Genomic DNA, 24,458 nt, shown 5'->3' with positions numbered 1-24,458 from the left:
GATCTCTTTGACACTGCTTTAAGACTAAGACTTTATGTAACTGATCTTGGTTATGATTGGCTGACCTCAACACAGACTTGCAGCTTAATACTGAATATGTATTTACAATATCATGCAAAAGTTTGGGGTCGGTAAGATTTTTTGTTGTTTTTGAAAGTCCCTCATGTTCACAAAGGCTGCATTTATTTGATCGAAAATACAGTAATGTTGTGAAATATTATGACAATTTTCAATTTCAGTATATATTTGAAAATGTAATTTATTCCTGTGATGCAAAGCTGAATTTTCAGCATGATTACTCCAGTCTTCAGTGCCACATGAACCTTCAGAAATCATTTTAATATGCAGATTTTCTACTCAAGAAACAATTATTATTATGATCAATGTTAAAAAGAGTTGTTGTGCCTCTTATTATTTTGGTGGAGGCGATGACACATGTTGTTTTTCAGGATTCTTTAACAAATGGAAAGTTCAAAAGAACAGCATTAATTTGAAATAGAAAACATTTGTAATATTAAAAATGTCATGTCATTTTGATCAATTCAATGCATCTTTGCTAAATGAAACAATTAATTTATTGTAAAAAAGAAAGAAAACAAAAATCAAACAATAACTGACCCCAAACATCTGAATATCATTGAATATATAAATGTGACATTTACCAAACGTACCATAATATTTTCTGAATGACCCAATTTTCCAGCTTAAGCTGTCTTTACACAGTCGAGTTAAGGCTGCTCTATGCCTGCTCAAAATTCTGTGTAGATGTGTAATGCTGTATAAAAGCCAGACTAAATTATACCTGCTCTGACCTTAGTATCAAAGCATACAGTTGTATTTGCTGTGGACTAAACACAGTTTGTGTAAATGCCCCTTCAGAAGCGCATCTATGCCACCTTTGCAGTATAAATTTGGCATTTGATTCACTGACCTTTGAGAACATGAACATGTTAAAACAAGTGTTTTACCTGGTGAATCTCCTGCCAGCCATTCTCGTCCATACAGCCCACCTGAGCGTGATCATGCAGCAGGAGCTCGCAGCAGTACGGGTCGCCCCCCACCATAGAGCTGTGATACAGAGGAGTCAGGCCACGGCTGTCCTTGTAATCCGGAGAGGCGCCCAGATCAAGCAGCGTCTGCAAACACAAGTCATCTTCACTTCTCTCAGTTACACCAATCAACTAGCATGCCTCATTTATCCAAAACACTGCCCTTAATAGACAAGTCGGCAAAGTCGATGTTAAAAACTAACATGCCAAGAGTGTTTCAAAGTTTGGATGCAGTGCCCCACAGTCAGATTCTTTTTCACTTTTCACTTAGCCTTAGGCTGTCACTGAGAACATTTCAGTGATATCTGTCAAGTATTAGGACATTTTCTGTGTGTTATTCCATTAAAAAAACTGCATATGGCATATCTCTATGTGTCTTGCTCAAGGGCATGGTGGCGAAAGTTCAAGGATCGCAACAACCTTACCAGTCAAGTAAGACTTTTGACTATCGACATTAAGTCTGGAGCACTTTGCAGCTTATCCTTGCAGATTTTCTGCTAGCTCCTACCAGCTCTGTAATGCAATATGCAATAGGCGATCAGTGAATAGAATGTGGGTGTGCTATCTGAGACTGAGACTAGACTGCAACGGCCAAGCCGATTTATTAGCCGTTACAAGTCATTCAAGACTCGTTTCACGAGTTCGCATTCAAAATGTACTAATGTATAATGAATAAAAGGAACAGTGTGGAAACGGGTGAGGTATGACATCAAGCTAAACCCCGTCCTGAAGACATCTGAGCGTGGTGACTCTTGATGCACTAACTCTGGCTTTAGTTCACTCCTTGTGAAGCTCTCCCAAGTTCTTGAATCGGCTTTTACTGACAATCTTCCAAAAGCTGTGATCATCCCTGTTGCTTGTGAACCTTTTCCTCCCATACTTTTACTTCCAGTCAACTTTCTATGAATATAATTTGATACAGCGCTCTATGAACAGCCAGCCCTTTCAGCAATGACCTTCTGTGGCTTACCCTCTTTGGGGAGGGTGTTGATGATTGTCTTCTGGAAAACTATCAAGTCAGTAGTCTTTCCCATAATTGTGGTTGCATGTTCTAAGCTAGCCCAAGAGGTGCCCAATATTTATATTCAAAACTAATCAAACTAGTCATGCTCAAAATGGAATATTCAAATTTTTTGAGATACTGAATTTTTAATTTCCCTAAGCAGTAAGTCGTAACCATCAGAATTAAAACCAAAAAATCTTGAAATATTTCAGTTTGTTTGCATGGAATCTAGAATATAAGAAAGTTTGCTTTTTTAATGAAATTACAAAAAATAAAGACATTTTCCATGATTTTTTGAGATGCACCTGTATATAAAATGTGTAAAAATTATTTATACAATTAAATTGAATAACAAATATTATAATTAATAAATTGCACTAAAGTTTAAAGATTTTTTAAAAACAACATAAAAACAATGCTGATTTAATTAAAATGTTATAGTTACTCAGATACCAAATTGTGACTACTACCCTTTTAGCTTCTGTCATGATCCTGGCTCTTTTCTTTCTCCCTCCCTTTTCACTCAGATTCACTCCCTCTTCCCCTCCTATTTTGCACTCACCTTTCCTCTGCTCTGTTAATCTCCTTCAGCTGCTCCTCATTGCGCTACTCTTTGCGCTTGGCTTCCCGCACCTGTTCCCCCTTCTCCTTTGATTAGCACTCCTATTTCTTTCCCTCTCCTCCCTACCTACCTTGCCAGATTATTCCTCTATTCTCGCTAACATTGTATGTCTTATCCCCTGTCGTGTCGTAGTCCAAATCCTAGTCCTGTCTGGTTGGGGATTGCTGCATCGCTGGTTGTCTGTCCTGGATTTACCATTGTGTCTGCCTGTGTCCAGTGCGCTTACCTCTCGAGGCTGTCTGTGCCCGTGTCCCTTCGGCGTGGTCAAGAGAGGAGTGAGAGCCTAGAAGTATTGCCGCTGCTCGTCAACGGATCTGCCTGTCTCTCTCTACAGTGCTGCTGCGGAGCTGTCCACCGTACTGATACCGCCTGGGCGGTCGGTGGTTTTCTGCTTTTCCATTTTTGAACAAGTGAAAGTTTTTGGTTCCAGTTTTATCCCTTTGGGAGGTTTTTTTCATTTCTACTAGAACTGTCAAGCTCCTGTGTTTTTTATTAAAGACTGTATCTGCTCCGCGAATTGCTCTCTCTGGTCCTCTTTCCTCACAACAGAATAATCTGGCCAACTATGGACCCAGCAAGAGAGAATCCGATCCAGACAGCCGTCGAGATCCAGGTGGCTATGCTGGGCAAGCACGTGGAGGAATTATCGGCCGCGAGACAGGCTGTGGAGACCCTGGCCGCACAGGTGACGGATCTCGCCAAGCAGCTCCACCAGTGTTGTCTCAATTCACCAGCCTTGTCCGGATCTATTCACTCTGTCAACCTATTCAGGAGACTGGGCAAGGATCGCCTATATTATCTCTCTTCTCTCCGGACGACTTCGCCAGTGGGGGACGGCAGTATGGGAGGCCAAGGCTGTGTGCACCGAGCACTTTTCCCTCTTCAAGGAGGAGATGATCCGTGTCTTTGATCGGTCTTTCTACGGGGAGGAGGCCTCCCGCCTCTTGTCTTCTCTTCGTCAGGGTAAGCGCTCTGTTACAGACTTTTCTATCGAGTTCCGCACATTGGCAACCTCGTGTGGCTGGAATGAGCCGGCGCTGCTCGCTCGCTTTCTGGAGGGGCTCAATGGCCAAGTAAGGGATGAGATATTGTCGAGGAAGGTCCACGCTCGAAGTCTGGAGTCTGCTTCACCACCCACCGATCCCCTTCCACTCTCCTCCTCAGAACCCGAGGCCATGCAGCTGGGTGGCATCCGCATATCCACGACAGAGCAAGAGCGGAGAGTCGTCAATCGTCTCTGCATGTATTGCGCTTCACCTGCGCATTTTGTCTCCGCATGTCCGTTAAAAGCCAGAGCTCGTCAGTAAGGGGAGGGCTACTGGCGAGCGCAACCACTCTGGTCTCTCCTCCTAACTCCTGCACCACCTTCACTATACATTTTCACTGGCCTGGTTCCTCTACCTCCTGCAGGGCCCTGATTGACTCTGGGGCCGAGGGCAATTTTATAGATGAGTCTTGGGCTCGCGCACAAGGTATTCCCCTGAAGGAGTTAGACGCACCCTCTCCCCTCTTTGCTCTAGACGGAAGCTCTCTCCCGAGGGTTAGCCGTGAGACTCCACCCTTAACTCTCACAATCTCCAGTAACCACCGTGAGACCATTTCCTTTTTAATTTTTCATTCCCCATATTTCCCGGTAGTTTTAAGGCATCCCTGGCTAATACAGCACAACCCTAACATAGGTAACATAGTAACATAGTTCCTTCATCCTCTCCCGCGGGCGCTGGGTTCTTCTTCGTGAAGAAGAAGGATGGTTCTTTGCGTCCCTACATAGACTATCGGGGCCTTAATGACATAACTATTATAACCGTTATCCATTACCCCTCATGTCATCAGCCTTTGAGGTCTTGCAGGGAGAAAAATTATTTACGAAAATGGACCTTCGCAACGCCTATCATTTGATTCGCATAAGGGAGGGTGATGAATGGAAGAACGCGTTTAACACGCCCCTTTGGCACTTTGAGTATCGCGTTCTTCCGTTCGGTCTTATAAACGCCCCCGCCGTCTTTCAGGCGTTGGTCAATGATGTCCTTAGAGACATGCTCAATATTTTTGTTTTCGTTTACCTCGATGATATTCTTATTTTCTCACCCTCCCTCCAGGTGCACGTCCAGCATGTTCGCCGTGTTCTTCAAAGGCTTCTCGAGAATAGACTGTTCGTCAAGGCTGAGAAATGCTCCTTCCACGCGCGTTCGGTCACTTTTTTGGGTTCTGTCATTTCAGGGGAGGGCATTAGCATGGACCCCGCTAAGGTTAAGGCGGTTATTAATTGGCCATTCCCTGACTCCCGTGTCGCCTTGCAGCATTTCTTGGGGTTCACTAATTTTTACCGACGCTTTATTTGTAACTTCAGTCAGGTCGCCGCGCCTCTAACCACCCTTACTTCTGTCAAGTCCAGTTTTGAGTGGACCGAGTCAGCCCAGAGAGCTTTTGATCGTCTTAAGACCCTTTTCACGTTCTCTGCCACCGGGCTATCTCCTTTTCAAGCGAGTCTCGGATATCAACCACCCTTGTTCTCGTCCAAGGATTTGGAGTCCAACGTTCCGTCGGCTCAGGCGTTTGTACAGCGCTGTAAGCATACCTGGAGGAGAGTCAGATCCGCTCTTTGCCGTTCTAGAGAACGGACCCTACGGGTCGCTAATCGCCGCCGAGTCAAGAGCCCTAGATATATTTGTGGTCAGAGGGTTTGGCTCTCTACTCTGAACCTGCCCCTCCAGTCGGTCTCTCACAAGTTGTGTCTGCCTGTGTCCAGTGCGCTTACCTCTCGAGGCTGTCTGTGCCCGTGTCCCTTCGGCGTGGTCAAGAGAGGAGTGAGAGCCTAGAAGTTCCAGTTTTTTCCCTTTTTTGAGTTTTTTTTTCCGTTTCTACTAGAACTGTCAAGCTCCTGTGTTTTTTATTAAAGACTGTATCTGCTCCGCGAATTGCTCTCTCTGGTCCTCTTTCCTCACAACAGCTTCTCTCTCTTCTTAATGTTGTGATCAATACGTCATTGACATATAAAAACAACACTGATATGCCTCACTTCACAGATGACACATCAGTTGTGTACAGCAAAAGATCTGCTCTGACCATTATAAAACACAGCAAGCTTTTATACAGCCCGGTGTCAATGAATGCTTTTCATCTTTGTGCCACTCTATGACTCATGTCTGGACAGACACACACATCTCTGATGTCTCTTTCAAGTATGTATGAGAACCCCATGTTCCCTCTTATTGTCGGCAGGACGAGTGTGTGTGTTACTCACAATAAGTGCCGTGTGGTTCTTGGTGCGGACTGCTTTGTGAAGGGCAGTTATGCCTTCTCTGGTCCTGAAATCCAGATGGGCTCCTCCATTCTTCAAAACCTTTATGAGCTCTGCACAACCTTCCAGCTGCGACGCCATTGTCAATGGACATTCTAAGCACAGAGAAACAACAGATGACATTTTTGATGCATTTCTGATCCATTTTATAGGAATGCTTTAACAAAAATTTGCTTTCTTCCATGAAATACAGTAGGAGATATTTTGAAGAATGTTCACGCTGCTCTTTTTTTATAAAACAACCACAGGGAGTTGGGTAATTAGAAGATGTTAGTAAATTTACTTTTTAGGAAAGGTGGTGTCGCTTACCTCCGGTATCTGGGTCGTGGAAGTTTGGGTCGAGCCCTTTCTCCAGAAACTTTGATACCTTCTCAACGTTCCTTTGCTGAACATATTCCATAAACTTCTTCAAGTTAGCCTAAGGGAATGAGAAAAACGAGAGAAAGAGAGATGGAGAGAGATGTGAGGCAAGCTGAATAATGCAAAAGAAGGATAAAAGCAAAAACAGGCAAGTTTTCCCAAGCGGAAGAAACAGAGATGGAATAAAGCTCCACAGTAGTCCACGGAATGGACTTAATTTTAGCTTTTCGGAGATATACAGACGGAAGCCTTAATAAATGCATTAGAAAATCTGTTGATGCTGCAATCCTGATCCACAATTCATTGTTTAATATCATATAACATATCATTTCAAAAAGCACTGAACAACATTTTCACAAGAGAGTCTACTTTGAAGAGAAAATCTAATTCTATCTACAGCTGGATTCTTTCACCCAAAAACTTCACAGTATCTTTTCATGACTAGTCACACAAACCATTATCATGTAAGAATGAAAACTATACATATATATATATATGTTAACAACAGTGTTGGGAAAGTTCACTTTCTACATGAACTAGTTCAAAGTTCAATTCACAAATTTTAAAATGAACTAGTTCAGTTCATAGTTCACACTACAAAATTTTGAACTAAAGTTCACAGTTCCAAAAATGAACTAGTTCATAGTTCTTTTTTTCCATACGTTGCTGCGAGCTATGCTGACCGCAATGAAGCTATGCGTCAGATTTCATCTTCATATCCAATTTTGAATCCTTATCCAACCAGGGTTTACATTAGCATTGAGGGGACAGCATTTCCTCATTGTTGCTTTAATGCTTTGGCTCCCATTCTCACCGACCTTGTCATAAACATCATAAAATTCTTTTAAATGATCATACGCCTTCTTGCTACATGCTGCTGTCGTTTGCTGTTTTTTTTTTTGATGACGCGTCACGCATGCGGCGGACGGCGGTGCGACGCTGGTGGCTGGTTTTGCAAGGTTGGGTGTTTTTCCGCTACATATTAAGACCCGTTTACGGTGTGTTTTAGCCGGGTTTTCGCCTGGAAGGCTCTATAGAAATCTGGCACCCTATTGAACGAAGTTAACCTGAGAGAGCGTGCCGTTCACAGACACCAGAATGAACGAGTTCACAGTAACGTTCATCAGGCATTAATACAGCACGTTTAGTTCACGTTTGCCCAAAATATGAACGAGTTCATGAACTATCGTTCAATGAACGCGTTCAGGCACAACACTGGTTAACAAGTAAGATAAAGTAAGATAATAATAAGCCAAGAGATTCTTAGAGATGCTCAATTGTACAATCTGTGACACATCAAACTAATATTGAAAATTATTTATATATTATATATGTATTAGGGCTAGGCAAGTTAATGCTTTATTATCGCGTTAGCGTATTCATTTATTAACGCTGACAATTATTTTATTGCGCATCAACACAGTTTTTTATTACTATGAAAGTCCGTTGCTCACTGGCTCTTAATACACATACAGACAAATCATGGGTCACAAGAGAGGATGCTTCCGAACAAATTATTTAGGCTAAGCATCAACATTCACAAACCACTGTCCACTGTTATTTTTAACATAAGAAAATGCAACAAGCTCACAATCATGACTTTTTAAGTTGGAAATAGGAAGTTTCTGATTGCACATGAAGACAGCAGAGAAGCGCTTTTGCTCAACACAGTGCAGTGAATAATTTTTTTTAAATTTGTGGTGGTTTATTATTTTAAGTTGCATGGGACGCAGTAACACAAATCCCTTTCACAATATATTGCTTTACAGATAATATATTTGCCGCTCAGACAGATCAGGCACGATTAGCGATCACACTCACTGATCTATATAACTGAACCTCGCTCTTGCCCACCTCTTCCAACCGAGCCAGGGACTGCTAAACTATACTCCGGCACAGTTAAGATTGCCTAGTATGAGCACACCCTAAATATTCTCCTGCATCAAGCACACATGTACCCGCCCATCAAGCGTTGTCCTGCACCGCACTCTGCTGTGATGGGTCCCGCGATCGTGTAGGTCTCTAATAGGAAGGTGCCTGTTATAATGTTATGATCGAGACTCTGGACTTGTTGAAAAACTTGTTTTTCTATAACTATAAAATATTTTCTATAAAAAACATTAATGTCTTGGAAGTAAAAAAAAACATTTTCTATAAAAAACATTTATGTCAAAAAAATATTTTGACTGTTCCCCCAGTTTATCAAATAAATAAAATAAAATAAGTTTGAAGCATGACAATGCAATGCAATAGTATAACCACAAGACTTAAAAGGAAAATGTAAATAACTTTACAGCTCAAATACACCAAATATATATTTGAAGAATGTTGGGGTTCATTGTACGGAAAACAAAGGACTGTAAATGTCATGAATGTGGTTGTGTGTTACTGGCAAAATACAAACTAAAAGTCATGTGTGAGGAAGCTGTGATGAAAGCACATCATTGTGACTGGCTGATCACTCTGTCAGTAGAACAATACCTGCCTATACTGTTCACATCCGTTAAACAAATCAGCTCTGAATGGGTAAAACTAGTGGAAATGGATGTAAACAGAATAAATAACTCAAAGGATCAAACAAACAAAGTCACTTTTTGTCACACCTGAATCTAAATAAACCAGAAACGATGTCCACTTTTACTTATTTTTTACTCAACTAATCATCCAAAAAGGAGGTGCCTAATAGTCAATTAACAGTTAGTAGTAACAAAGAACTATATAATTATACTATTTATGCAATGTAACATTAGAAACTTATCATCATAAAACTAATTGATACTTTGAAGTGGTTTTAATAAATAGTATACTAACTTAAAATTTGTTAATTACAACAGAGTAAAAAATTAATAAAAAATCTGTGAATCAGTGTTTTTACTGAAATCTTAAGAAATGGTCCAAAAAGAAGGTGCCAACACTTTGTCCCTCAAAGTTGGAAATAAAGACAATAGTAGTATGATTTACAATAAATATTTATACTCTAAAATATTTTTTTATTTAATGTAATTTTTCATTTCTTTGTAATTATTTGTGAAATTTGCGTTTTCTGTACTGTTTCTCCATAAATTTTTTCTGTGCATTAATAATACTAAATAACAGTTAACAGCATTACTACAATTAGAATATTGAAGCAATGTAAAATTCAAACGCTTGTAATAAAACTCCTGAGACTTAAAAATAGCAAGGTAATTTATACAAAAAAATTGTAGTCTTAAATTGTTGTTGGTGTTCATAGTGTAATCTAAATGCTACACAAGAACTCAAAATGCTTTTTAAGAACAATAAATAAATAAATAAATAAAAATGCAAAATTGCAAATGCAAAGAGTTTGTCTCCTCCTTTCAGAATTCCAGCATACACCGCTGAGCGCAAGCAACATACAGTATGACATTAATGTAGCTCTGTCTTACCATCTCTGGTCTTATAGCCTGTTACATAAAACCCTCAGAAGATAGAGGCTCGCCAAACACACACACACACTCTCACACGTGCATACACACACACACACATACACACACATACACACACACACACACACACACACACACACACACACACACACACACACACACACACACACACACACACACACACACACACACACACAAACACAAACACACTCTCTCTCTCACACACCTGTCTCCTGCCAAGATCAAGTAAAAGGCGTGGGTCTCTCACCATGTGTGGCGTGAGCTGATCTCCTGCGTCTTCATCTACTCTGTGCTTCAAGTCATCACACCGCCCTGGTTCTGTCCCGGCACACTACCATCTGAGCATCTCCGACTCTCACACACACACTCACACATGCTCTCCGCAGCTACGCCTTTCCATGCGGTGAATATTAGAAACTCACTCTCTCTGTCCTCTTTCGCTCTCAGCCACTCAGGCTGTTGTTATGGAGATGGGATACAAAAGAATTGTTGGCAGAGAGAGAGAGAGAGAGAGAGAGAGAGTTGTGTGTTTGTGTGTGAATTGAGCGTAAAACCTCTAGTGGTTATTTGATGCGCATAGTTTCATTGGACGGTGGAAAACCAAACAGTTTTTCTGCTATGAGAAGAAAAAATCATAATATAATATTACAGCTCTCTGTTTCTCTCTGTCTTACGCTTTTTTCCCACCACATACTGAATAATATTTCCACATATTTTCAGCAAGAGTACAAATACTGCCTCGCTTGCACTGAAACCTGACTCAATTACGCTGACTGGATAGCTCATATCTTAACAGTAGCTGAACAATATTATGGATAATCAAAGTTACAAGTCTGTCAATGGTGCATGATGGGTTTGTGTTTTACTAGCTACTGTACTTATTCCAGTGTTTTTACTAGCAATAACGGATCATAAAAACCCAAGATGACACAATAGTAGTCTCTTATTTTACATCCACAAGCATTCGAAAGTTTGGAGTCAGTAATATTTTTTTGGAAAGTGTCAAGGATGTATTAAATTGATCAAAAGTGACAGCAAAACCATTTAGAATGTTGTAAACAATCTCTATTTCATATAAATGCTGTTCTTTTGAACTTTCAAGAACAATGATAGTGATAATGTCACTCTCTATATATAATTTATTTTCTGTTTGAATAATCGTTGAAAGGAAACATTATACATTTCTGACATTATTATTAAATTGTAATCTCGTTAAATACAAATTCAGTCCCATAAAAAAAATATATATATATTTACCCTACATGACACCCATGTCTGGAACTTGCCTAAAAAGATGTGTTTATGATGTTAAATACATTAGGCTTCTTTTAGCCTTGCTTTTAGAGTTGGTTCACCATCCGCCTGTGATTGCAAATATGGAAACATTTGGAATTGTGCCGAACGAGATGTGAGCATACCTCCTAATACATCCAGCCAAACCTGCGCTTGCTCATCCTTGTATGCATGTCCATGCATTGTCACGATATAATGCACTGCAAATGCTGGATTTTTAAAAACAAATTGGCCTACCAGGACGCAAAAATGAAAAAAATCAGTTTACAGAACAGGATCCAGCAAAATCAAATTAAGTACTGGTCATAATACTTGCATAAAATGGTTCATGCGTTCGACAGTGTGTTTTGGTGCAGCAGCGCCAATGGAAGCGGTTCTCTGATGCGCAGCAAAGTCACATAAGCCAGTTATGTTTGGGATCATTTTATTTTAAATGCCATAACGTCATTTGAAAACATTGCAATTTTGTTTTAAAATACAGCAACAAGCACCACAAAACTATTTAAAGAGGCGCGTTCAGCGGTCTCCGTGACGGGAAACAGTCAACAAAGTAAAATGATCCCAAACGGCACGCTCTCTTCATTTAATCAAATGAACATAATCACATCTATTAATTTTACAATCATATTATTAGCATTATTCAGACTAAAAACCCTTTAATTCGGGTGAGAAGTTTTTTTTTTTTAATGCTTTTTCACATCTGTCATACCGGTGACTGAGTGTCGCTGCAGTAGACGCATTTTGCAGCATTAAGGTTAACGATTATTCGAATAATTGATCTTCAATTTAAACAACGATCGATCATGGAAATTATCAAAAATTTACATCCCTAACTTCTGGTCTGCATCATGTACTAATTTAAGTTCCCTCTCTTTCTCTATCTCTCTGCATTAATCACAAAATTAGTATAAATCATGGAGGTCATATGTTAAAGTTTTCTTTTTAAATCGTCTGTTTATGAAATGATATACTGATACGTATCCAACATGCAGTCAAGCAGTTGTCTCTGAAGAGCTCTTGGCCAGTCTGAAACAGATGTGACATATATGGGCCATCTACTGCTCAGAGAAAGACAGCCTGAAACAAACACATACACCTTCACAGCCGCTCGGTTGCATCAACAAAGCAACTCCTGCGTTATGTAGATGAATATTGTCGAGTGTAACACAATGAAATGATGAAATACATCAGACTGGAATCTGTAATACAACAGTAGCCCTCAAGTAAAGCACATTTTTAAAAGCAAAACTGTAAAATCAATGAACATTTCAAGACTGCAAAATCAACCTACTGCTTACAATTTCAGGACGATTACAGCACAAACAAACATCAATGTGATTCCAGCTGCAGTGGAAATAAGAAAGTAGGCATCATTTAACCCTCGAGCGCTCCAAACTCAATTTCCCATCATGCATCTTTTTCACTGCCTAAATTGACATTATTGTCTCTGAAAACATTAAACTTAGTTGTTCTGAATCAGTCGTGCAGCGTTTTTTGCCATTGCATGTATTGGTTTAATTAAACCAACTGCTATCTAACCTACAATCAAAAATATAAAAAAAAAACAAAAAAAAACAAGACCATATGAGAACATTAGTTCAGTGCATTTGTTTGGATAACTTTATATTTGGATAACGCGCAGATACTGGATTGCACTGTTCTGACACTGGTTGTTTTGTTTTGGACTGAATGGAAGTTGATGAGATGATCTTCAGATGTGAGGATCACCATCCAAGCCATGGCATCTTTTCAAAATGGGGATCTCACCCATTCAGGCTTTACAATGCAGGGCCACATGCTGGCATTCAGAGTGTGTGTACGGCACCGTCCCTTAGGCAGGAGCAGATGAACTCAGATTTAAAGAGAACGCAGGACTGTGACTAATATGAAAGAGACTGCTGTTGACGATAGTGTTGCTTCATAAATGTTGGTCTTGTGACGATGACTATAATTAAATGTATAATGTGGTTTACAAAATTCATGTGCCATGAATATATTTAGTAAATTTCCTAATGTAAATATATCAAAACATAACTTTTGATTAGTAATGTGCCTTGCTAAGAATTCATTTGGACAACTTTAAAGGCAATTTTCTCAGTATTTAGATTTTTTTGCACCCTCAGATTCCAGATTTTCAAATAGTTGTATCTCGACCAAATATCGTCTGATCCTAATAAACCATACATCAATGGAAAGCTTTCAGGTGATGTATAAATCTCAATTTCGAAAAACTGACATTTAAGATTGGTTTTGTGGTCCAGGGTCACATATTTGGGTAAGATTTTAAATTGTTTTGTAAGATTTTTGAATGGTTTTGAAGGAAGTCTCTTATGTTTACCAACTGCATTTATTTAATCAGAGATGGTACTATTGTGAAATATTATTACAATTTAAAATAACATTTTATTATTTGAATACATTTTAAAACAATTTATTCTGTTTTTTTTCAGCATCATTACTCCAGTCTTCTGTCACATGATCCCTCAGAAATCACTCTTATATGCTGATTTGCTCCTCAATAAATATTTATTATTAAGTTTTATTTTTTTTTAAATATTTTTACATTAAGAAACAATATTGCCTACATAATATTGCCTATACAGTGAAAAATATTGGATAAGAAAATATTTTGTGCTGAATCTATAATGTACAACATTGAACCAAATAAGAATATTTATTTTGAGTCTCAGACTTCCAAGATGGTTTCTACTTATGAGGAAATCATTATAATGTGATGCATGTTCGGGATGTTTAAAGACAGAATAAATTAGATGTGCTTTGATATTTTTATATTTATTTTCTCTTTTGTACTTCCCAACAAAAAATGACAAGTAATAGCACTATTGCAACAAAATAAAGAGCCAAGCAATTTTGGCAAACATTATTGCTATTCTTCATCAACAGTACAAATAATGTACTAAACAAAACTGTACAGTCAACATTCACAATTACAGCTCATTATGATAAACAACTATTTGCTACTGTCGTTATTCATAGTTCACAACAAATCAACTTGGAAAAATTGAAAAATCATACGTTTCAACAGTGGAATAAGGTGATGCTGCTAATACATGTTCATTTAAATATAATAACTCCAACATAACTTTTATTTTAATAATAAAATCATAATTTTTTACAGGTTAACTGACAGCCCTAATATGTATGAATATGTATATATATGTTTATAATTTTGTTCAGTATATATATATATATATATATATATATATATATATATATATATACACTTTTGTTTTTGCCCCCATTTTCCATTAGCTGAACTCAAAGATCTAAGACTTTTTCTATGTACACAAAAGGCATATTTCTCTCAAATTTGGTTCACAAATCTGTCTAAATCTGTGTTAGTGAGCACTTCTCCTTTGCCGAGTGTGGCATATCAAGATGCTGATTAGACAGTATGATTATTGAACAGGTGTGCCTTAGGCTGGCCACAATAATATATTATATATATATACATATATATATTTAAATAAATAATAGCAGATTGTTTAGCATAAATAAATAAGCATGCCACCAAAATATCATAGATTAATAGCTAATGCAATATCCTGTGGCTAGCTTATTACCTTACTTACCTTAAGTAGTTAGAACTGATAACTAATATGTTTGAGTCAATTTGGCGACATATGAGAAATTAACTGTAGCAAGACTCCAAAACATACAATTCAGGAGACATAACTGTCAACACTGTAAAACAAGAGCCTCATTTCACAATTCAAGGATTCTGTATATTAACACAAGGAAGAGCAATTAAATGGTTTATCCATAATTGTATGTAGAAAAATAATTGCAAATGGAAAAACTTCAATATAACCTGATCATCTTAAGGGAAGCCATTAGTAAAGAAATCTGACGGAAAGATGTTGACACCAAAAGCGAAAGGACAAACCTGCAGCAGATATTAAATGAAAGGCAATTGATTCTCGTTGGCTTCCAAGAAACGATTTGAACATCCGGAGCTTCCAGAGACACACCAAATGTTTGCGCCAAAGATAGTGGAAGACCATAGTTGTAGTGTAGAAATACATTAAACTTTGTTTAACCTGACCACAGAAATAGAATAAGGCACAGCAATAATGAGAATCTGCATGAAAATGGGTGGGGCTTAAGACTTTGAACACTGTCTTTATCTAACATTTTTTTCATGAAATTGAACTAAAAAGGTTATATACTACTAATGAGTGGTTTCAGAAAATATGGCAGAATCATTTCAAATCTCGTTTTCTACAGTAAAAATTAAGAAATGAATGAGATTTTTATTTATAAAACAAAAATGCACTCAGTTGCGCTCCCTGCAGTTAAAAACAACCAATAATTATTAGTAAACAATATTTTGTTGTCCAGTGAACCCGAAACTGATCCTTTTCAAACAATATCTGCTTTTCAAAATCCAGTAAATCCAGTGCAAAACAAAAATCCTAATTGGCACTGAATGGGTCACCCTAAAACATAAATTACTACATTGACATCACTAGTCAGTGACACTCATTTCCCACAGTGCATTAGTGCATAACACTATGAATGCAAGCTTTGCAGATGTATATACAGATGTAGTTCCCTTCCCCCACAGCCCGGCTGTGCTGTACTTTGCATACCACTGAATCTGGGTTAGGGCAGTGTCAGTGCCCACAGGGTGATTTTTGCCAAACCACTAAACTAAGTGACCCACACAGAGCCAGGCCACAACCTTTCTGGCCAAAGAAGTCATATTCACAGCTACACTCCCTCTACATAAACCCTGCTATCACAGGAAAAGAAGCCAGAGGCAGAGGTCTATTGTATATTATTTAAGAACCTAACCCAACGTTTTGGGGTTTATATGCATGTGGGTATGAAATATGCAGGAACGTGATAGAGCCATACATTAGAGAGAGAAGAAATGACAGAAAAGGGAAAATGGATGTGAGGGATCATGACGAGATGGATGGAAAGAACAGGAAAAGCATAGGAAAATCATAGGAAATTTCAAATGAATAGCATTTAATTAAAACATAATTGTTTTGTGACAAATGTAAAAGTCTTTACCGTCACATTTGATCTTTTTAATGCATCCTTGTGGATTAGACATTAATAGTTCACCCAAAAATTACACATCCAAGAGTTTGTTTCTTCATCAGAACATATGAGGAAAAACTAGCATTACAGCGCTTGCCCACCAATGGGTGATCTGCAGTAAATGGGTGCCGTCAGAACAAGAGTATAAACAGCTGATAAAAAAACATCACAATAATCTACAAGTAATCAACACCACTCCATTCCATCAATTAACATCTTGTGAAGTGAAAAAGCTACAGTTCGTGTTCGTAAGTAACAGCTGTCGATTAAGGCCAAAATATCAGTCCATAATCCATAATAATGCTTCCACCAGTGAATAAGTTCATTCCCTGGTATCATCTCTCATTCACATGTATAATGCATGTAAGGTCATATATGTATTACAGAAGGTTTAGAGACGCAGATTGAATGTTTTTGTAATTAACCTCATTGGTTTAATGTGTTGTCTGTGTGTTACTTTGGGGCGTTACAATTAAACAGCCAGATGTATAAATAACCAACGGTTTTATTAGGGCTGTGTGTGTGTGTGAGAGAGAACAACACACGCGTGTGCACAGACATTCCTGATTCATGACCAGTATTTAGCTCCTCTTAATTTTCAAAAGATGAGTTGTGTTGCTAGGGTTACCTAACGGCAACCCATCACTCACCTTAACAGCTCATGTTCTGCTGCTGTAATGAGCTTTAAACTCACTGAGTCTCTCAAACATTCACGTCACTATCTATTTTTTATTTATTTTTTTTACATTTAAATAGTATGTTTATCATTTTAAGAAGGATGTATTAAATAGTTCAAAAGACATTTATTATGTTACAAAAAGATTTCAAACAAGTGCTGTTCTTTTGAACTGTAAATTCAATATCTATATTAAAATATCACAAAATATATATAATATATAAAAGATATTAAAATATCTGAAAAAAGATAGATCATTTCCACAAAATCGTGAAGCAGCATGATAAAAATGATAATAATAATAAATGCTTTTTGAGCAGCAAATCGACATATCAGACCATGGGATTAGGATCATGTGGCACTGAAGACTGGAGTAATGATGCTGAAAATTACATAAAAAAATAAATAAAATATATTAAAATGGGGGAAAAAAAGTTATTTTAAACTGTAAAAATAAATATGTAATATGTAAAAAAATATTTTTGATCAATTAAATGCAGTCATGGTGAGCATAAGATAATTTTTTCAAATGCATATCGACCCCAAACTTTTTTACGGCGTATACATACACACATATAATTATTACATAGCATAAAGCAGAATATTTACTTCATATACACAGTATATTGGTTTTCCAAATGAGTTACAGTAACTCTTTTCTGTGCACTTATACAAACAAATATGCAGTTATTAGTAATTGAGACCCCATTGTTAGTTCCCTTAATCATATAATACTGTTTCAAAAATACCATCTAGGTCACACTAATGGTCAAAGATGCCATTTTTTTATCATCAATTATCATCATGCATGCACACATACTGAAAGTAGAAGTAAAATAGCTCCAATCAAATCCACATGAACACTGCATACTACACGTGCTGCTGTCACATAAGCCATTGTCATGAGCTGTGTTCTCTTTGTCTGCCTCTGTTAGTCATGTGACATGAAGCTGACACACACAAACACATTGAATAGAGCTATGCAAACAGCCTAGAAGATAAATGTTTCAGCTGAAACAAGCAATTACATTACAGTGGATGTTTAAGTTCATATAAAACAGAAAAGGACAGAAACAACTTGCCATTTTCCTTCTTGACAACAAAGCTTGATAACACTAAATTAGCATTTGCATGTATTCATTTAGCAGACACTTTTATCCAAAGTGACTTACAAATGAAGAGCATAAGCCATTTATCACAGAGCCAAAGATATTCATAATGTAAAATGCAAGGGTAATTATTAGCAAGCTAGATCAGCTTTCTAAGACACTATGAAACATAAAACATGAATAATTTGATTCTCTTGGCTCATTAAAGGCTAATCTCACACAAATTATATTAAAGCGATAATTCACCTGCAAATGAAAATTATTTACTTCTTTTATGGAACAAAACAGAAAATGTTTTGAATTGCTTCTCTCAATACATTGAAGACAAATCACCAGTCAATCCTCAGCAAAAGACCCCCCCCCCCAAAAAAAAAAATAAATAAAATAAAATAAATTTATTATATATATATATATATATATATATGCTAAAAAAAAAAAAAAAAAAAAAACACTTACTAAATGCTAAAGCATTTTCAACTTTATGTACCAGAAAGAGGAATGGATAAATCTATATAGACATTTAAAAATAACTAATAAAAATGATAAGCACAAAAAATTAATAAAACTTTAATTCGAAAATGAAAAGTACAGTCCAAAAATAAAAACTCAATTGAAATATTCAAAAAATAACTACTATAGTATCTCAATTATACTAAAATAACACTGACTTGCATATTCCATTGTAGTACAAGACACATATTGAGAGCACATTATCACAACATTTATTCTTTTTTTGAGTAAATGATAACACATTTTTGTGTGAAATATCCCTTTAAACACTCCAAAACAGCAGCCTCAACCAAGACAACAGATATTAAGAGTGAGACTGCTTCACTTTTGAAGAAGACACATGGCCAAACCTCACACAATAATTAAACTTAATCTGCTATGACCAAGTACTGGAGCTGAAACACCATCAGCTGCGTTTTCACATCCCTCTTGATGTCTAGCCGTAAGTCAGAGTTGGTATTTTCAGAACAGGTGCATGTGCAGCTTCGAGTTGACTACAAGAAAAACTAAGAAAGAATGACTTGAAGTGACATTCTGACCTCGATGGCTGGATGGCGGGCAGTTTTCTCTTTTTCTACTCTCAGCATAATGTTAGAGATCCCCATCACTCTGCCACAGCACACAACATACTGCTGCAGACTGACCGCTGAGAGACACACACACTCTGAATGACCACACCAGCCCCTCCCAAACACACACACCTGTTGCCAACCACACTGAAAAACAGTTGGTGTAGGACAGGAAACCAGAAACAATGAGATTTTGACAGGAACAGAACCAGAAACTAAATCAAATTTTATAGTTCCGAACAATCGAAAATTTGAAATAGGCGTTAACCAGTTAATAACGTTATTTTATCATTCCATTTAATATCAGAAATTTTCTTGTCAACCAATCAGGAATTCAGATATACAAATGTGATGCTGACGCATCCAACGTGTGAAATGCCTGCGCTCAGCTGTAAATTCATCATAGGTAAGTAGCAATGGCAATGCATTAGGCTAGAGAATATCCGAGGATAGTGTAAAATGGATTTAACCGATCACGCGCACCTACAGTGCTTGTGAAGGGAGAAAACATAATAAAACTATAGGCTTACATAAAAAGGAATAGTCTATATTGGCCTACATGAAATGTAATTCACTTAAATCATTGACAGATTAACAAACAAAAGAAAAAAAATGTGTTTCGGTTAATTGTGACAAGATCCAAAGTTCATGGAAAGGAAAACGAGATGGTAGAAAATAGGTTCTCTTACGAGAGCTCTCTCGTACTGCGTCTTAGCTAAGACGCTACGGGAAAAGTCTCTTTTCACGAAATACTGAAGCAAAAAATTATCCTTAATTTTGTATTTTTGTAAAGCGCATTTGCAGCAGTACACAGCCATAGGCGAGACGGCTCGCTCGCTCACTGGCTTGTTCTGCGGCAACTGCACAGCCTATCGAGCGCAGGCTGATGCAACATCACTTCCCGCCGAAACGGGTGTGGCCCAACCTATAAAAGGAGCTCGAAAAGGCTGACTCACCTGATTTTTCATCTCTTCAGCGAAGCTCACGCATCGCTGGATCACGAGGAAGCAAGCGCCGTCTGGAAGAGCATATCAGCAGGACGAGCCATCCTGAAGCCGCTGGCACCGCCGCCTTCCACTGCCGTTCCTGCTGCGCTATCCGGCGCCCATATCCTTTATAATCCTTGTTCTGTTATACTCTGTGTGTGTGTTCGCCCTGCGACGCACATTCACAAAAGAGCTGCGTCTTTTTAAAGATGCCTTCGTGCGGCTCGTGCAGAACCCCGCTCAGTGAAGGAGATCGTCATGTCATCTGCGTCTCCTGTCTGGGTGAAGACCATGCAGCGCTCGCGCTCGCTGATGGCGGATGTCCTCATTGCGAGCTGATGCCTATGGTGACTCTGAGGACTCGCCTGGCATCCTTCTCGAAGGCTGCATCATCCGCTGCGCCGCAGCGCCGTAAGAAGCGCCGTAAGAAGCGCCGCTCGCAGCGCCTACCAGAACCGCCTCCAGCTCGGCCGAGCTCGCCGGTTCCCTCCGCTTCGCCGGTCTCCCCTGCATCGCTTCCCGATGCTCAGTGTCCGCTGCTTGCCGACGCGTCATCGGAGGAAGTGGATCTCAGGCCCGCGTCGGAGGAAGAAGACACGTACTCTCTGCTTGCTTCGGGCAGTGAGGGTTGGACGAGCTCCGTGGATCTCGCGCCAGCTGCTCAGAGGCCCAGCAGACGGGGGGATATCGATAAGGAGCTGATGCGTGTACTTTCGTTGGCCGCGGCGAGCCTCGGCCTCGAGTGGTCTGCACCAGCGCCCCCTTCGCGTTCCCGGCTGGATGGTAGCTATCTTCCGGATGAGCGCTCTTCCTCAAGCTCAAAACACGCCCCTTTTCTTCCTGAGCTTCACGAAGAAGTGGCGAAGGCTTGGGACGCTCCATTCTCGGCGAGAATCCGCTCATCTGTTTCGCCAGCATTCTCCACACTGGACGGTGCTAAGAACAGAGGCTACCTGTCACTTCCGCCGGTGGAACAGGCTATAGCAGCGCACCTTTGCCCGCCCTCTGCTGGACGGCGGACTAAGGCGGCGTTGCCATCCAAAGCCTGCCGCATGACGTCATCGCTGCTCACACGGATATTCTCTGCTGCTGGGCAGGCTGCGTCTGCGTTACACACCATGGCGACGCTACAGATTTTCCAGGGCGATCTTCTCCGCAAGCTGGATGAGATGGGACCTGAAGCGATCTGTCTCGCGGATCTGAGGAGTGCTTCGGATCTCTCCCTCCGCGCTACTAAGTCCGCTGCACAGGCCATGGGACGGGTTATGGCTTCCGCTACGGTGGCTGAGAGGCATTTGTGGTTGACGCTTTCTGACATCAAGGAGTCTGAGCGCGCTGCGTTTCTTGACGCTCCGCTAACTCCTGCCGGCCTCTTTGGATCTTCCGTCAACGAGTTTGTGGAGAGATTCGCCGAGGACCAGAAAGCTTCACAGGCGTTCAAGCACTTCTTGCCGAAGCGCTCCAGTTCTGCAGCTAGCCGCTCTAGACCGGCCCCACAGAGCTCTCAGAGGATTGCGGTGAAGCCAGAAGCCCCGAAAGCATCCTAGCACTGCTGGAAAAGCGCCGGTGTTCGAGTTCCGCTGCGGCCGAGCTCTCACCCAAGCGCGCCGCTGTTGCAGTTCCCTGCACACAGGGCTGGCGCACATAAGATCGACACAGATCGGTCGAGCGCGCCGCATAGTAAACGTGCCCACTTCCCAGTGCCCACATACACTATGTCACTTACGGCGCGGGGCTTCTGTAAAAACGAGGCCCGTGCACGTACATTCTGCACAGGCAGACGGCGAGTTGGAAGTGGTAAAAGTGCACACATGCAGCCCACGGTTACTCGCAGATATATTGAGTCCCACGGGACCCGCTCAGCCTCCCTCCAGTCGGTTAAGCACCGGAACGGGGTCGAGGATGAGCGATCTGCCCGCTGTGATCAGCGCGCTCCCCGCCTCAGATGCGCAGCACACTCGAGCGCCGCCGTTGCCCAGTCAACAGAGCGCGTGTCACATCCAGCCCTTAGCCATTCATGCAGATGCATGGTCAGCGCTTCCAGGGGTTTCGGATTGGGTGCTAGGCATTATAAAGAGAGGCTACTCGCTACAGTTTTCTCGACGCCCACCGCGCTTCTCAGCGCGCGTCGAAACTACGGTCAAAACAGAAGTAGCACACATACTTCGGGCCGAAATATCGAAACTGTTGAGCAAAGGGGCTGTAGAGCCTGTGTCTCAAGCTCAAAGCGAGGGGGGGCTGTACAGCAGATACTTTCTGGTGCCCAAGAGAGACGGGGGTCTCAGGCCCATACTGGATCTAAGGCAGCTGAACAAGGCATTGATGAAACGCAGTTTCAAAATGCTCACGACCAGGAAGCTCCTCGCGCAGATTCGCGGAGGGGACTGGTTCATGTCAATAGATCTGAAGGACGCGTATTTTCAAATACAGATAGCGTCAAACCACAGGCGGTTTTTGAGATTCGCCTTCGAGGGCCAGGCATACCAGTTTGCAGTCCTGCCATTCGGCTTGTCCGTAGCTCCTCGTACGTTTACGAGGTGCATGGATGCAGCGCTCGCTCCTCTCAGACTCAGAGGCATACGAGTGCTGAATTATTTGGACGACTGGCTGGTTCTGGCCCAATCACGAGCGGAGCTCGTGGACCACAGGGCTGTTTTACTCGATCACCTCGAGAAGCTCGGCCTCAGTGTCAATTGGGCGAAGAGTTCGCTGAACCCCAGTCAGACGATCCTGTTTCTGGGTATAGTTCTGAACTCGTGTTCCATGACGGCGCGACTGTCACCACAGCGCACGATGGGCATTCAGCGCGCAGCGAGTTCTTTCCGCTGCGGCGCGACTGTGTCGCTCAAACACTGTCAAAGGATGCTGGGTCTCATGGCCTCAGCATCTCCGGTTCTGCGGCTGGGCCTGCTCCGCATGCGCCCCCTGCAGTTCTGGCTGAAGGCTCGGGTGCCGCGCAGAGCGTGGGCGTCTGGCCGGCTGCATTTCAAGGTCGATCAGAGCTGTGTTGCGGCTCTAGCACCTTGGACAGCGACCGGCTGGTACCGATCAGGTGTAAGCCTGGGGACTTCCCCGAGTGTGAAAATGGTGTCGACAGACGCCTCCACTTCGGGATGGGGAGCGCTGCTCGAAGGCAGACCGTCCTTTGGCCTATGGTCAGAACGGGAAAAGCTCCATCATATCAACTGCCTGGAAATGCTGGTAGTGGAGAATGCGCTGACGCGCTTTTGTCCCCATATCAAGGATCACCACGTCGTAGTCCGTTCGGACAACATGTCCGTGGTGTCCTACATAAATCGCCAGGGCGGTCTCGGGTCCCGAAACCTGTACAGGCTGATGGAACGCCTCCTGATTTGGGCTCAACGCAACGTGCGCTCGCTGAGAGCGGTGCATGTGCCTGGACTGCAGAATCTGGGTCCAGACAGGCTGTCCAGAGGCAATGTCCCTACGGGCGAATGGTCTCTACACCCGCAAACAGTTCGGCTGTTGTGGGAGAGATTTGGCATGGCGGAGGTGGACCTCTTTGCGTCCCACGAAAACGCTCACTGCCCCGCATTCTTTTCCAAGAACGAAAGCGCGCTGTCACGGAAATGGCCGTGCTGCCCGCTTTATGCGTTCCCTCCCGTCTCCCTCCTTCCGCAGGTGATAGAACGGGTGAGAGAAACGAGATGTTCAATACTGCTTGTGGCACCTCTTTGGAAGAACCAGATTTGATGCAATTAGCAGATGTCGCCCCATGGCCGGTACCGTTGAGGAGAGATCTCCTCTCGCAGGCCAGGGGCTCGATTTGGCACCCTCAACCGGAGTTGTGGTCCCTCCATGTATGGGCACTCAACGGTTACCCGCTGATCTCGCAGTGGGAGTGCTAAATACCATCACTCAGGCTAGAGCTCCGTCGACACGACGTCTGTATGCCTCGAAGTGGTCGGTGTTCTCCAGCTGGTGCACAGCTCGAGGTTATTCACCCCTTAGTTGTGAGGTGACGGAGGTCCTCTCCTTCCTACAGGAGCTGTTGGATAAGGGCAGAGCCCCATCCACGCTCAAAGTTTATGTGGCGGCCATCGCGGCGTTTTCTGAAACGGCGTCCGGTCAGTCAATAGGAAGGAACGATTTAGTCATCCGGTTCCTCAGAGGAGCTAGGAGGCTGAATCCTCCCAGACCTCCGTCAGTCCCTATGTGGGACCTCGCGGCGGTTTTGGAGGCCTTGAAGGGTCCCCCTTTTGAGCCTATCCAATCGGTTAGCCTTCAGCATCTGTCGTTCAAGACAGTATTCTTGTTGGCTCTCGCTTCTGTGAAGCGTGTGGGTGATTTGCACGCGCTCTCGGTGAGCCAGTCGTGCTTGGAGTTTGGGCCCAATGACTCAAGGGTCATACTCAAACCTAGGCACGGTTATGTGCCGAAATCCCTCAGCACACCGTTTCGGGCTCAGGTTATTGCCCTGTCTGCCCTGCCGGTGTCAGGGGAGGATGGAGACTCGAG

The 24,458-nt window shown here is 41.5% G+C and overlaps 1 protein-coding gene across 3 annotated transcripts in view; it reads right to left on the bottom strand.

Moving 5' to 3' along the window:
- The window catches only part of LOC132101694 (SH3 and multiple ankyrin repeat domains protein 3-like), a 229,905-nt gene that overhangs the window by 133,782 nt on the left and 71,665 nt on the right, over window positions 1-24,458 (bottom strand). For all 3 annotated transcript variants that reach the window (XM_059506835.1, XM_059506836.1, XM_059506837.1), the window contains exons 4-6: window positions 6,285-6,393; window positions 5,919-6,070; window positions 969-1,136 (exon numbers count right to left, since the gene is read on the bottom strand). In XM_059506835.1, coding sequence (XP_059362818.1) covers window positions 969-1,136; window positions 5,919-6,070; window positions 6,285-6,393 — 429 coding nt within the window. The remainder of the gene's footprint in view (window positions 1-968; window positions 1,137-5,918; window positions 6,071-6,284; window positions 6,394-24,458) is intronic.

This window comes from Carassius carassius, chromosome 23 (assembly GCF_963082965.1).
Source record: "Carassius carassius chromosome 23, fCarCar2.1, whole genome shotgun sequence".
NCBI classification, from domain to species: domain Eukaryota; kingdom Metazoa; phylum Chordata; class Actinopteri; order Cypriniformes; family Cyprinidae; genus Carassius; species Carassius carassius.
The sequence above is the reverse complement of the archived record's forward strand: the minus strand, read 5'-3'. Positions and strand labels throughout refer to the sequence as shown.